Consider the following 14,250-nt stretch of genomic DNA (forward strand, 5'->3'; position numbering starts at 1 on the left):
TTGTTTTTAATTTTATGAAAAGTGAGTTTAATTTGGTTTATTATTGTAGTTTATACGACAATACACTATAACTATAAAAAAATTTAATTTTAGTGTGTAAAGGACCTAACTGGTCCAATGTAGAGAGGAGGTCCTTTCTTGAGCTTAGGAAGGAGCAAAATTGTATAAAAAAGTTCTGTGTCGCCTAAAATGTTTTACCAAAATGGTTTTCAATGACATAAATTATAAATCAAAGCCTGAAAACCGTGGTGCGATACAACCACAATTTTAGAGGACCGATGCATAGTGCTCTTCAGCTAAACTAATTCTTTTGCATCCTCTAGGGATATTAAAGCAGGGCTGAGTTGGGGAATCAGTGAAGTGGCTATTGGCCGAAGACTGGTGGATACAAATTTGAATACCCGAAGTCCAGAAAAGGTGCAATTACTTGGTTATAGACATCTCAAAGCGAGGTGGGAGTTTGCCAAGCGCCACTTGAACTGGCCATTTTCCAAATGGCGTAATATCCTTTGGACAAATGCGTCTAAACTGGTGTTAATTATTAGAAAAGTTCAAGACAATATGTCCGTTGACCACCAAACACCTAAAATGACCTAAACAATACCCTTAAGACCGCTAAACATGGTGGTCTTAAAATCACGATATGGGCATGTTTCTCATACAGTGGTGTGGGACCTATAAATATGATCGATGAGATCATAGACCATATATATCGAAAGTGAAAAATCATGAAAATCATTTTTTAATATGAGTGAAGTTGAATCCTATAGCTCTTGATTAGCACTTTAATTTTGGGAATTATTTTTTTTGTTTTAAGATAGCTGCAAATATGAACGAATTCCAACGTAAACTAAAAAAATAACGAATTTTTATATTTTTTTTCGTAAAAAAAAAACTTTCTAAAATCAATCTTGGCTCTTAATATAGTGATAATCCAGAGTTATAAGAATAACCTTTACTTGTTTTTCAAATTGTTTCCGTTTATGTTTTTTTTTTTCTTTACTGCAAATGGTGTCGCACGCGTTCTCGTATTTTAAAGTCCCTGAAGTTAGCCACAGGCCAAAGCAGCCACCGCTAGTAAATTTACGCTAGGTTATAAATTTATTTGTAATCTATGCATTTAGTGAGGTATACATACGGACAGACGGACATGGCTACAAATTTAATAGTTTTAAATTGATATTTTTAACTGACTCATTCGTTGCGAATATTATTTATTTATTTTTCTAACTGGAAACAAGTTGTGCTGTGATCCACTTAGCCACTGCAAAAAAAAAAGAAATTCTTTTCTTCATAAATTTTTAAAGTAATTCTAAAACCCGATTTGGCTGGCATGTTAAGTCAGTCTCAATATCAAAAGCATTCGATTCAAGGCAATGTGCCTGTGACATTCGTGATAAATTCGTGTAGTTGCATTCAATTCAGACTTTACTATATCGAACGCGGGGCCCATTTATGACTTGTCTTTGCCTGCCTGTCCGCTGTGGGCAATTCAAATGAATTTTTGCGCGTTGCTCAACGTTTTTAATTGAAAAACATGTTCGTTTTTGGTTTTGCGTTTCGGTTACAGTTTTGGTTTCAGTTTGGTTTTAGGTTTGGGCTTGCGCCACACACGCCCCTGGAAAAACCGCCGCATGCCACTTGGCGGCTGTAAGCCGCTGTAACTACGCAGACCGACGACTCTGGCTGTGACTGTGAGGCGAAAAGGGACTAACTGTGGCTTGGCCTTGCCTCTGGATGCCGCTCTCTCTCTTTCTCTGTGTCTCTGTCTCTGTTACTGCCAGGCCCCGCTGGCCAAACAATTCCCTGGACCAGCGTACTGTGCGCACGCGTTCGTGCATAAATTCCGCCAAGTGTCCATTTTTCTGATTTGTGTGCAAAGTTTTTTCTGTTTTTTTTCCTTATATTCTTTTTTTTTTTTTGTTACCCCATCGCGTTGACTGACTGGAAGGCTGGTTGCCTTGCTTCGACTGCTGTTGTTGGTCATGCAAATGCGAGGGGGCCAAAAATAGAAAATGAATTCATTCAAAGAAAATAGTAGTAAGAATTTTCTATTACATTTTGCGGCGGCCAGAAAAGAAACGAAAGAAATTGCGCGCAAACAAGAAATTAAAATACACGCAAAAACGTTTTAAGAATTTTTAATTAAAATCAACGGCTCAGCCACATAGCCAAAAATGTCTACAATTCGTTTAATCAAAAGCCTAACCACATTTTGGCCAACATTGCGCTAAGTACAAAATGCGACTACATTGCGTATACGCCGCGTACCGCGAACCGCATTTTGAGTTATTCCTAATTAATTCCTACTTACAAGTATATCGAGAGTTCGCTAAGCTAATACTCAAGTTGTTTGCTCGGCACGTCCTTCGCCTGTTTTGATGATGACTTCAATTCACTTGGACTTCTTTCCACATCGCGTGGCTTTAAAAAGTCGACAGCATCCCAACGCTGCAGATCTGTTGATCCCCAAATAATGTAAACCAGATTTCCAACAAATAGAATAGCTGCCGTCAAGCCGAATATAATTTGCCACTGAACGCGAGAACTCTGCGAGAACAAAAGTATAAAGTTAATGAAAGTCTCATTAAAAATGAGTTGAACTTACGGTATCGGTGACAACGACGCCCACCACAAGCGGCGTAAGCAGCGACAATATTGTTGATAAGCCATTCACAATAGCCATAACCATGCCAGCGTGATTGGGCGACATGTCGATAACGGTGATGATACTGCCAAGCCCGTCACCCGCACCAATTCCCGACTTGATGGTCATCAGTGCAATTGCCAATGTCGTCTGCTCCTTGTCCAGGAAACCAATCCAAACCAGCAGGGCAGCCGGTCCCCAGGATGACACCGTATTAAGCGACTTGCGCATCATGTTCAGCGTCATCCATTTCTTGGCCATAATTAAATCCGCGATGATCAAGTACACAAAGGACATGCCCCACATGGCCAAATACGGCAGCGCCGAGTACAACGCATTGCTCTTGATATCCATATCGAGTACACCACGCATATACGCGGGCGTTTGTTGATTCATCGTTGAACCGCTCCAGCTTTGCGAAGCGCTCACTGTGAGCAGCGCATAGAAGGGCACCGATGTCCAAATGGCACGCCACGGTATCGGTATCTTCTGGGCATGGAATCCATCTGTGCGCTGCATCGAACGCTCGATTAACTCGCACTCCGCTCGCGTAATCCATCGCGAGCTGGGTGCATTGTCAGCGGCCAGCACAAGCCAAAGTATGCACCATACACCACAAAGGCCGGCAGTAATATAATAGATACCCGGCCAACCCATCGGACCCTCGGCAATCAGTCCACTTATTGCCATGGCCAAGAGTAAGCCACACGCGGCGCCCGCATACGTGATAACGCCAATCCTATTGCGATCCTTTGGCGGCGACCACTTGGCTATGTGCGCCAGTAGTCCGGGAAACATGAGACCCTGGGATAATCCCACACTGACGCGCAGCACGCAGAATGCCTCCCAGCCGCCCCAGCTGATGAAGTAAGGTGTCAGAGCGCTCAGCACAGTAGTCATCACAGTGCAAATCATCAACACATTCTTCGCACCAATGCGACGCACCAAAAATCCAGCAGGAAACTGGGTGATAACATAACCCCAGTAGAAGCTTGAGAGGATATACGATTTTTGTACCTCAGTCCAGTCATATTCCTGCAATGGAAATTGTATTTAAAACTCCCTTCGAAAATTGGCGTACAGCGCCTTTACCGGAAAGTCTGGATTGGTGGTTGCCGCGTTTGTCATGGCCACAAGAGCAACGCTGACATTATTTCGACCAATATAATTGACGCAAATGCACAAGAAGAGCAGCGTAGCCTGCAGATGTCTTATGCCAATAATCGGACCTAAGAAGTATAAATAAATATTACATATAAACAAGTAAGAAAGCTACAGTCGAGGGTGCTCGACTGTGAGATACTCGCTAGTATACCAAATTAATATATTATATATTCTAAATTTCATATTTGGTAGAAGTTTGTATTTAAAATATACCATAGAGGTCAAAATACCAGGTACTCAGCCAAAGCAACGAATATCCTAGTAGATAGACGTTTTTACTCATATCATAGTGGGTATAAAAATACCACTTTAATACAATTGAAGCATTCATTTGATTACTAACGCAACGAAGGACAATTTTAACATAATTCTTAATTTAAAATAAAACTCAAATGCTCAATTTCATAGAAGCAAAAATTCTTTCTATCAATTTTATTACAAATTTGTAGTTATTTTTATTATTGTAGTTTTTAATAAATATATCAAAATAATGTGATTTTTTTAAGACTCGATGTTTGCTATTGATTTTGAAATTCCAAATACTCGATACATTGTTTATACACTTTAATTACATCTAATTTATTGGAAAGCAGAAACAAAACTAATTAAATTCTTCAACGTTTTTTTGTGCAGACAAATTCCTTTTTTGTAATGTCTAGTTATTTTGCATCACAATTGCATTAATTAATTTAATTTTGTAAATTTATTAGGCACATTTATCACAATTAAATATATTTATGTAAATTTATATAAAATATTAACCTTTATCAGCAGTTTCTGAACTCATTTTAGGCACAATTTACACTTTTCCTTTAGAAGAACTCTTAAATTCAGCACTTCGCTTGTCAATGCAAGAAATACATCTGCTCGCTTTTGTCGTTTTTATCCAAAAATTAAAGCTACATTTTAATTATGATTTTACAACAGTAATTCTTATTTAATTATCAGATGTTGTGGTTTACTTCTTTCATAAATTTTATAAACCAAATGATAAGCAAAGTACTTATTAGAAACAAAGAAAAAAGTTTCTATGCGACAATTGGTTACTCTTCATATTCAAGAAAAAAATATACACATTTTCGATAATGCATATCAAAAAAATTACAAATTAAAATTTTGTTGTGCATTAAATGTTACATGTTGTATTATTAAATAAATATTCTCATCGTTCGTATTTTTAAAAGGTCAAGTATCTTTATTTGGGTTTCGCTTTCAAGAACACATCTGTCAAATACTCGAAGGTTTAAGATAAGATTAAAAATACAACTGGAAGAACCTGAAGATAATAAACCTACTTATTACAAAAGAATTGTGCCGTTTGACTCTATAAAAAGCTAAACTTGATTGTAAGATTGGACGCAATTATAATGCATAATTAAATGCTGACAAAATTAATGACATAATTTGGCTATTCTACGATTTGCTCGATACTGATTTATGATTTTTTATCAATCGATTTATTTCCAATTATATTTTTTAAATCAAGATGTTTGATTAGATATGACAGATTTAAATGGCACAAGCCAGACGTTTGGGATAAGATAAGAAGGAAAACTCATTCAATTTAATGTAAGATAATCAAATATCTAAGCTCAACTTCATACACGTGTGTAAACCATCACAATTAATTTAATTTCAAATTAATTGATTTGTTTGATACTGATTTATGGTTTTGACCAAGCTATTTATTTTCCATTATAATTAAATTTAAATCAAAATCTCAAGGTAAGATAATCAAATATGTGAAACGTGTGTAAGCCATAATTAATTTCTTTGTTTGATGTTGATTTTCGGGTTTGACTAATCGATTTATATTCAATTATATTTTTTAAATCAAGACATACGATAAGATATGACAGATTAATACGGCACAAACGAGACGATTACGATAAGATAACAAATAAAATTCACAAATTTTATTTTATTGTAAGATAATCAAATTAACAAATCGGGTAAATACTAATTGAGCATCGACTAGAAGTTACCCTATACTTAATAATCTAGTTAACAGTTTTGTTTCTGCGATTTGGCTGAGGTTAATAAAATTCTCGTTTGTCCCAGAATTAAAAATGAATTCCCACAAACTCGAATAACTTGTTGGCTTATCAACAAATCCAAAAACTTATTTGCATTCTTAATTATTTGTTTTATGTGGAGTTCGAAGCACTTGACGCCAAGCTGAATTGAGCTTCACATGGTTTTCTCTAATACTTTATGCCCTGCTTCTGGTTTTTTGTCAGAGACTGCATCTTGATTCAGTTCGGCGTCGGGAAGCGGCTTCAAGAAGTCCACAGCATCCCAAGGCTGTTGGTCCGTGGTGCCCCAAATGAGATACACTAGATTGCCAACGATGAAGACAAAGGCCGTCATGCCAAATACAATTTGCCACTGACTTCGAGAGCTCTGCAACAAGAGATGGAGGAAAGCAGTTAATAGTTGCGGCATTTCGAGATAAGCATTCGATACTTACGGGTTCCGTGACAATGACGCCCACGAGCAGCGGAGTAAGCAGGGGAAAAATATTGCCAACTCCATTCACAATGGCCATAACTATGCCCGAATGATTGGGGCTCATATCGATGATGGTCAAAATGCTGCCAATGCCAGAGCCCGCATTTAAGCCAGCATTAATGGTCATCAGAGCAATGGCCAATTCCGTCTGCGACTTGTCCAAAAACCCGATGCCAATCAGCGCCGCAGCCGGACCCCAATACGCCACCGTGTTGATGGACTTACGCATCGTGGTCAACGACAACCACTTACGGGACATGATCACATCCGCAATGGCCAGATACACATACGACATGCACCACATGGCCAAAAACGGCAAAGCTGAGAACAAGGCATTGCTCTTGACGTCCATCTCCAGTACACCATGCATATACGCTGGCGTCTGCAGCTGCATGGTCGAGTTGGCCCAGCCCTGAGCGCTGCGCACAACGAGCAGTGCATAGAACGGCGCCGATGTCCACATTGCACGCCAGGGTATCGGTATTTTCTGTACATGGAATCCATCCTCTCGCTTCATCGAACGCTCAATGTAATCACGTTCACTTTCACCGACCATCCACGAGCTAGGCGCATTGTTGGAGCCAAACACCAGCCAAAGTACACACCAGATGAGACACAATCCCGCCGAGACATACGATATACCCGGCCAGCCCATCGAACTATCCGCAATGAGTCCGCTAATGCCCATCGCCAGCACTGAGCCACAATCGGCACCTGAATAGGCGATAACACCCAAACGATTGCGATCCTTGGGTGGCGACCATTTGGCCAAATGCTCGTGTATGCAGGGAAATATGAGGCCCTGGAAGAGTCCCATAACGATGCGAAGCACACTGAACGCCACCCAGCCACCCCAGCTGATGAAATAAGGTGTCAATGCGCTCAACACTGCCGAGGCCAAGGTGGGTATGAATAACACAGCTTTGGCGCCAAACATTCGCACTAGAAATCCGGCTGGAAACTGAGTCAAAATGTAGCCCCAATAGAAGCTGGACAAGATGTAGGATCGCTCAGCCTCTGTCCAGTCGTATACCTATAACAAAAATACTTAATATTTAAGTTCAATTTTCAGGAATTTGCTGTAGTTACGGGAAAATCCGAATTGGTTGTCTCCGCATCCGTCATGGCCACAACGGCGACGCTCACATTTAGCCGGGCTATATAATTGACGCAAATAGCCAGGAAGAGCAGCACGGCCTGTAGATATCGTATGCCGATAACGGGACCTTGGGAGTATCACAAATGCAGGTAATATAATTCCAAATCGTTATCATGCAACAATTTTAAATACGTCTATTTAGCTTAGCTTTTTGACCAAAGGCTTTTTTTGGGTAAATTTATGGAACCCCAATTGGGTTTTCAAATCAATGGCGCTCAACAATGTTGCAATTAAGTATATTTTTATGACAACTACGGTATAAACAGTTCGGTACAAATGCGTTTTTCTATCTTATCGTGAGAAAAATTACTAGAAGTCAACTCAATGACGATGGCTCCGATAATTTTTGACCAACTCATTATTTTCAAATTCCATTTCGAAGTATTTACTATTATTTATTACTCGAACCACTTTATGCTGTCTTAAAAACTTGTTAAGCTGGTTTGCGCTGATTAACAAAAACTGGAGCTTCTGATAATTATTTATTCGGGCTTTCACTTGAATGAATTTGTACATTTTTAAAAACCAACTCGCATATTTGCATATTTCAACGTTTTACTAAATTTATCTTTTCATTAGTTTAATGAAAGAATTTGTTTTTATTTAATTAATTAATGTTTCGATTAATTTTCAATTTAATATAAAAACACTTTATGATCTGATTTTAAGTATATAGTTAAATATGCGAAAAGTATTTAGTTATCATCGATTTTGTTAGAGTTTATAACCTTATTGTTATTTATATTATACTCATGGCATGTCATTGACACATTTATTATTACTCGCGTTTTCCGGTGCATTTATTAATGCTGTGCATGTAAATTTCAGTAATGTCCGAACAATTTATATAATTTATAAACAGCAATTAAAAATGCATTTAGCAAAGCACAATTAGGAAATTCAATTTATTTCGTCCACTCGATATACGGAATTCGCACACAAACAACAACAACAAATACATAACACACTCTGGGGTCATCTTGTAATTAAATATTCATTCCGATATTCACCTGTATTTTCAACGGAGGCACTCATTATTTTTGGCAATGAGATAAACTTTTTATTAACTAATTAGCCTCAAAACACACAGCAAAACAGATATTGCTTTTATTATTATCACACACACGTATGAAGTGTTTAACTGGCATTTAAAACGGCTTCCCGTTCGCCCATTCCCAGTGAGACAAACAGCAATACGAAGCGAGATGATAGCCGTCCACGCTTGTCAATATCTGAAATACGTCTGAGCATTCATTCGAAAGCTGTTGCCGCCATATAGCAGCAATACACAACGACGTCTGGGCATGAGGTTGGAGTAAGTCAGCGTACAACGCGTCGTATGAGTACTACGAGTAGTGCGAGCAATAAGCGATTATTGCTGCAATTAGACGTATAGTACGGTTCTGGTTCTATTCTGTTCTTTCATAAGTTGATTAACGCTGACGGTAATCGTGGCTACTAGCGTCTGATGATGATATGATATGCTATATGATATTGTATAATATAAATGATTATACAACGGGGTTCTGCATGACTGGCATTTATATATCTCGCCAACAATTGCATTGTTACTTTCTACTAAGCGATGTTGATTACACAGCGAAATTGCACAGTAATTAAATGGCATGCACTGCCATTCATTCTAATCAAATGCATCCGAAAATCAGAATCAGAATCGTGAATTAGAATTATGTAATGTGGCAATGTGATAAGAAATAAATCACTGTCGGAATTTGGATTTAAGGCTGGTGCTAATAATTACTATTATTTTTTATTGACTAAAACAGAATTCGTTATTTATAACCTTTACTATATAACCTGTACCTGTAGTACTGCACCTGTAGTACTTTTACGACTTTTCAAAAGAAAAACAAGTAAGGATGCTACAGTCGAGAGTGCTTGACTATGAGATACCCGCTTGATCTGCGTGCAAACACAAACAAGTAAGAAACCTACAGTCGAGTATACTCGATTGTGAGATATCCGCTACCCATTTTGAATAAAAGAAATATATTTTTCTCAAAATATACTGAATATACTGAAAAATACTAAAAATATACCAAATGGTATGTTTGGTATATCGATATAGTACCGCATTCAAAATATACCATAGACGGCACAATATACCAGATTGTCAGCCAAGGCAAATAAGACCCCTAGTATGTAGGCGTTTTTGCCCATTCAAAAGTATTTCTTTAATAACTTCGATAATTTTTATCTGATCGCAACCAAATTTTCAGGAATCATAAATTCTATAATAGTTATTGAATATACTAAAATTCGCAACTCTAGCTTTAAAATTACGCTTGTTATTCAATGTTTATGATTTGCGGGGGCGGAAGTGGGCGTGGCAAAAATTTGAAATAAACTTGATCTGCGTGCAAACATAACAAATGCTGTCGAAGAAAAATTATAGCTCTATCTCTTATAGTCTCTGATATCCAGTGTTTCATACGGACAGACGGACGGACGGACAGACGGACAGATGGACATGTCTATATCGTCTCGGCTGTTGACACTGATCAAGAATATATATACTTTATAGGGTCGGAGATGCCTCCTTCTACCTGTTACATACATTTCCTGCCGGCACAAAGTTATAATACCCTTCTACCATATGGGTAGCGGGTATAAAAATGCTGTCAAAAGAAATTATAGCTCTATCTCTTATAGTCTCTGAGAGCCAGTGTTTCATACGGACGGACGGACAGGCTCACAGACGGACAGGCGGACAGACGGACATGGCTAGATCGTCTCGGCTATTGATGCTGATCAAGAATATATGTACATTCTTTATAGGGTCGGAAATGCCTCCTTCTACCTGTTACACACATTTCCTGCCGACACAAAGTTATAATACACTTTTACCCTATGAGTAGCGGGTATAAAAACGTGCATATTCACTATACAAATAGCTAAGCGTGATTGTAAGATTGGACGCAATTATATGTGAACAACCATAATTAATTGCTGACATAATTTGGCTATTCCACGATTTGCTTGATACTGATTTATGATTTGATGTTTGATTAGATATGACCGATTAAAATGGAACAAGCCACACGGTTGGGATAAGATAAGAATGAAAACTCACTCATTTTAATGTAAGAAAATCAAATATCTAAGCTCAACTACATATGCGAGTGTAAACATAATAATTAATTTCATTTCAAATTAATTGAATTGCTTGATACTGATTTATGGTTTTGACCAATCGATTTATTTGCAATTATAATTATATTGAAATTAAGGTCTCCGATATGATGTGACAGATTAAAAAGGTAAGAGCGAGAAGATTGAGATAAGATAACAAGTAAAATTCACAAATTTTAGTTTATTGTAAGATAATCAAATTAACAATTCGGGTAAATACTAATTGAGCATCGACTAGAAGTTACCCTATACTTAGTAATCTAGTTAACAGTTTCGTTTCTGCGATTTGGCTGAGGTTAATAAAATTCTCGTTTGTCCCAGAATTAAAAATGGATTCCCACAAACTCGAATAACTTGTTGGCTTATAAACAAATCCAAAAACTTATTTGCATTCTTAATTATTTGTTTTATGTGGAGTTCGAAGCACTTGACGCCAAGCTGAATTGAGCTTCACATGGTTTTCTCTAACACTTTATGCCCTGCTTCTGGTTTTTTGTCAGAGACTGCATCTTGATTCAGTTCGGCGTCGGGAAGCGGCTTCAAGAAGTCCACAGCATCCCAAGGCTGTTGGTCCGTGGTGCCCCAAATGAGATACACTAGATTGCCAACGATGAAGACAAAGGCCGTCATGCCAAATACAATTTGCCACTGACTTCGAGAGCTCTGCAACAAGAGATGGAGGAAAGCAGTTAATAGTTGCGGCATTTCGAGATAAGCATTCGATACTTACGGGTTCCGTAACAATGACGCCCACCAACAAAGGGTTTGGCAGGTTAATAATATTTCCAAATCCATTCACAATGGCCATAACTATGCCCGAATGATTGGGGCTCATATCGATGATGGTCAAAAGGCTGCCAATGCTCGAGCCCGCATTTAAGCCAGCATTAATGGTCATCAGAGCAATGGCCAATTCCGTCTGCGACTTGTCCAAAAACCCGATGCCAATCAGCGCCGCAGCCGGACCCCAATACGCCACCGTGTTGATGGACTTACGCATCGTAGTCAACGACAACCACTTACGGGACATGATCACATCCGCAATGGCCAGATAAACATACGACATGCACCACATGGCCAAAAACGGCAAAGCCGAGAACAAGGCATTGCTCTTGATGTCCATCTCCAGAACCCCGTGCATATACGCTGGCGTCTGCAGCTGCATTGTCGAGAAGGCGCATCCCTGAGCGCTGCGCACAATGAGCAATGCATAGAACGGCGCCGATGTCCACATTGCACGCCAGGGTATCGGTATTTTCTGTACATGGAATCCATCCTCTCGCTTCATCGAACGCTCAATGTAATCACGTTCACTTTCACCGACCATCCACGAGCTAGGCGCATTGTTGGAGCCAAACACCAGCCAAAGTACACACCAGATGAGACACAATCCCGCCGAGACATACGATATGCCCGGCCAGCCCATCGAACTGTCCGCAATGAGTCCGCTAATGCCCATCGCCAGCACTGAGCCACAATCGGCACCTGAATAGGCGATAACACCCAAACGATTGCGATCCTTGGGTGGCGACCATTTGGCCAAATGCTCGTGTATGCAGGGAAATATGAGGCCCTGGAAGAGTCCCATAACGATGCGAAGCACACTGAACGCAACCCAGCCGCCCCAGCTGATGAAGTAAGGTGTCAGTGCGCTCAACACTGCCGAGGCCAAGGTGGGAATGAATAACACAGCTTTGGCGCCAAACATTCGCACCAGAAATCCGGCTGGAAACTGAGTCAAAATATAGCCCCAAGAGAAGCTGGACAGGATGTAGGACCGCTCGGCCTCTGTCCAGTCGTATACCTATAACAAAAACAGTTAATCTTTAACTTCAATGTTCAAGAATTTGCTGTACTTACTGGAAAATCCGAATTGGTTGTCTCCGCATCCGTCATGGCCACAACAGCGATACTCACATTTAGCCGGGCTATATAATTGACGCAAATGGCCAGGAAGAGCAGCACAGCCTGTAGATGTCGTATGCCGATAACGGGACCTTGGGAGTATCAGAAATGCAGGTAATATAATTCCAAATCGTTATCATGCTTAAATTTTAAATAGACGCTTAGCTCATTGACCAAAAGCTTTTTTGGGGTAATTTTGTGGCTAGCATCTTGATGTTTCAAATAAGTATATTTTTATGACAACTACGGTATAAACAGTTCGGTACAAATACGTTTTTATAGCCGCTACCCATAGGGTTTCTACCCTATAACTTTGTGCCGGCAGGAAATGTATGTAACAGGTAGAACGAGGCATCTCCGACCCTATAAAGTATTTATATGTATTCTTGATCAGCGTCAACAGCCGAGTCGATCTCGCCATGTCCGTCTGTCCTTATGAATCACTGGATCTCAGAGACTATAAGAGACAGAGCAATAATTTTCGATAGCATTTGTTAGTTTGCACGCAGATCAAGTGTGTTTCAAATTTTTTGCCACGCCCACTTCCGCCCCCGCAAATCAAAAAAATCGAATAACAAACGTAATTTTAAAGCTAGAGTGCGAATTTTGGTATATACAATAATTACTATTGTAGTTATGATTCCTGTAAATTCTATTCTATTCTATCTTATCGTGAGAAAAATTACTAGGACGGCTCCGATAAGTTTTGACCAAATTATTATTTTCAAATTCCATTTCGAAGTAACATATTTAGTATTATTTATTACTCGAAACACTTTATGCTGTCTTAGAAATTTGTTAAGATGGTTTGCGCTGATTAACAAAAACTGGAGCTTCTGATAAATATTTATTCGGGTTTTCCGGTGCATTTTTTGTATCACAGAAAATAAACACGAAATTTATTAGTGCTGTGCATGTAAATTTCAGTAATGTCCGAACAATTTATACTATATAATTTATAAACACCAATAAAAAATGCATTTAGCAAAGCACAATTAGGAAATTAAATTTTTTTCGTGCAATTGATACACTCATAACACACGATGGGGTCTTCTTGTTATTAAATATTCATTCCGATATTCACCTGTATTTTCAACGAAGGCACTCATTATTTTTGGCAATGAGATAAACTTTTTTATTAACTAATTAGCCGCAAAACAGATATTCTTTTTATTATTATCACACACACATATGAAGTGCTTAACAACCATTTAAAACGGCTTCCCGTTCACCCATTCCCATAGGGCAGACAGTGCGGCAAACAGCAATACCACCCGAGACACGCTTGTCAATATCTGAAATACGTCTGAGCATACATTCGAAAACTGTTGCTGCCATATAGCAGCCAAACACAACGACGTCTGGGCATGAGATTGGAGTAAGTCAGCGTACAACGCGACGTATGAGTACTCCAAGCAATAAGCGATTATTGCTGCAATTAGACGTATAGTACGGTTCTGGTTCTATTCTGTTCTTTTATAAGTTGATTAACTCTAACGGTAATCTTGGCTACTAGCGTCTGATGATGATATGATATGCTATATGATTATACAATGGGGTTCAGCATAATATTGTTACTTTCTACTATGCGAAATCGCACAGTATTTATTTTAGTCAAATACATCCGAAAAATTCAGATTCGTGAATTGGAATTATGTAATCTTGCTGAGTTATAAGAAATAAATACCTGCTAGAATTTGGATTTAACACT

General features: G+C 38.8%; 3 protein-coding genes across 5 annotated transcripts; all 3 read right to left on the bottom strand.

Annotated features, from left to right (window-relative positions):
• Positions 1–2,159: 2,159 nt before the first annotated feature.
• Positions 2,160–5,598, bottom strand: LOC132792000 (putative inorganic phosphate cotransporter). Its single transcript, XM_060801181.1, has 4 exons — positions 4,574–5,598; positions 3,740–3,876; positions 2,609–3,682; positions 2,160–2,550 (listed from the first exon to the last, which is right to left on the bottom strand). The coding sequence occupies exons 1-4, from the start codon at positions 4,596–4,598 to the stop codon at positions 2,338–2,340; spliced, it is 1,449 nt and encodes a 482-aa protein (XP_060657164.1). The 5' UTR covers positions 4,599–5,598; the 3' UTR covers positions 2,160–2,337.
• A 96-nt stretch (positions 5,599–5,694) lies between these two features.
• LOC132791999 (putative inorganic phosphate cotransporter) lies at positions 5,695–8,737 on the bottom strand. Its single transcript, XM_060801180.1, has 4 exons — positions 8,492–8,737; positions 7,412–7,548; positions 6,282–7,355; positions 5,695–6,214 (listed from the first exon to the last, which is right to left on the bottom strand). Exons 1-4 carry the CDS (start codon positions 8,514–8,516, stop codon positions 6,002–6,004), a joined length of 1,449 nt encoding a protein of 482 aa, XP_060657163.1. The 5' UTR covers positions 8,517–8,737; the 3' UTR covers positions 5,695–6,001.
• A 2,086-nt stretch (positions 8,738–10,823) lies between these two features.
• Positions 10,824–13,833, bottom strand: LOC132789806 (putative inorganic phosphate cotransporter). 3 transcript variants are annotated; one of them, XM_060798077.1, is made up of 4 exons: positions 13,748–13,803; positions 12,495–12,631; positions 11,365–12,438; positions 10,824–11,297 (listed from the first exon to the last, which is right to left on the bottom strand). In XM_060798077.1, exons 1-4 carry the CDS (start codon positions 13,779–13,781, stop codon positions 11,085–11,087), a joined length of 1,458 nt encoding a protein of 485 aa, XP_060654060.1. In that variant the 5' UTR covers positions 13,782–13,803; the 3' UTR covers positions 10,824–11,084. The 3 variants fall into 3 exon arrangements, with proteins under 3 accessions (XP_060654060.1, XP_060654061.1, XP_060654063.1); XM_060798078.1 differs by having other exon boundaries at positions 10,825–11,297; positions 13,624–13,833; XM_060798080.1 differs by having other exon boundaries at positions 10,826–11,297; positions 12,495–12,996; positions 13,624–13,832.
• Between the last annotated feature and the right edge of the window lie 417 nt (positions 13,834–14,250).

Source organism: Drosophila nasuta, chromosome 3 (genome assembly GCF_023558535.2).
Source record: "Drosophila nasuta strain 15112-1781.00 chromosome 3, ASM2355853v1, whole genome shotgun sequence".
Classification (NCBI taxonomy): Eukaryota; Metazoa; Arthropoda; class Insecta; order Diptera; family Drosophilidae; genus Drosophila; species Drosophila nasuta.

Coding starts and splice junctions, on each gene's coding strand:
- LOC132791999 (XM_060801180.1), bottom strand. CDS start 8,516: ATGAGTGCCTCCGTTGAAAATACAG. Junction 7,356..7,411: donor CAACCAATTCGGATTTTCCC/GTAACTACAGCA, acceptor TTTTTGTTATAG/GTATACGACTGGACAGAGGC. Junction 6,215..6,281: donor GCGTCATTGTCACGGAACCC/GTAAGTATCGAA, acceptor CTCTTGTTGCAG/AGCTCTCGAAGTCAGTGGCA.
- LOC132792000 (XM_060801181.1), bottom strand. CDS start 4,598: ATGAGTTCAGAAACTGCTGATAAAG. Junction 3,877..4,573: donor TTCAGAAACTGCTGATAAAG/GTTAATATTTTA, acceptor TATACTTCTTAG/GTCCGATTATTGGCATAAGA. Junction 2,551..2,608: donor GCGTCGTTGTCACCGATACC/GTAAGTTCAACT, acceptor TTGTTCTCGCAG/AGTTCTCGCGTTCAGTGGCA.
- LOC132789806 (XM_060798077.1), bottom strand. CDS start 13,781: ATGGGAATGGGTGAACGGGAAGCCGTTTTAAATG. Junction 12,439..12,494: donor CAACCAATTCGGATTTTCCA/GTAAGTACAGCA, acceptor TTTTTGTTATAG/GTATACGACTGGACAGAGGC. Junction 11,298..11,364: donor GCGTCATTGTTACGGAACCC/GTAAGTATCGAA, acceptor CTCTTGTTGCAG/AGCTCTCGAAGTCAGTGGCA.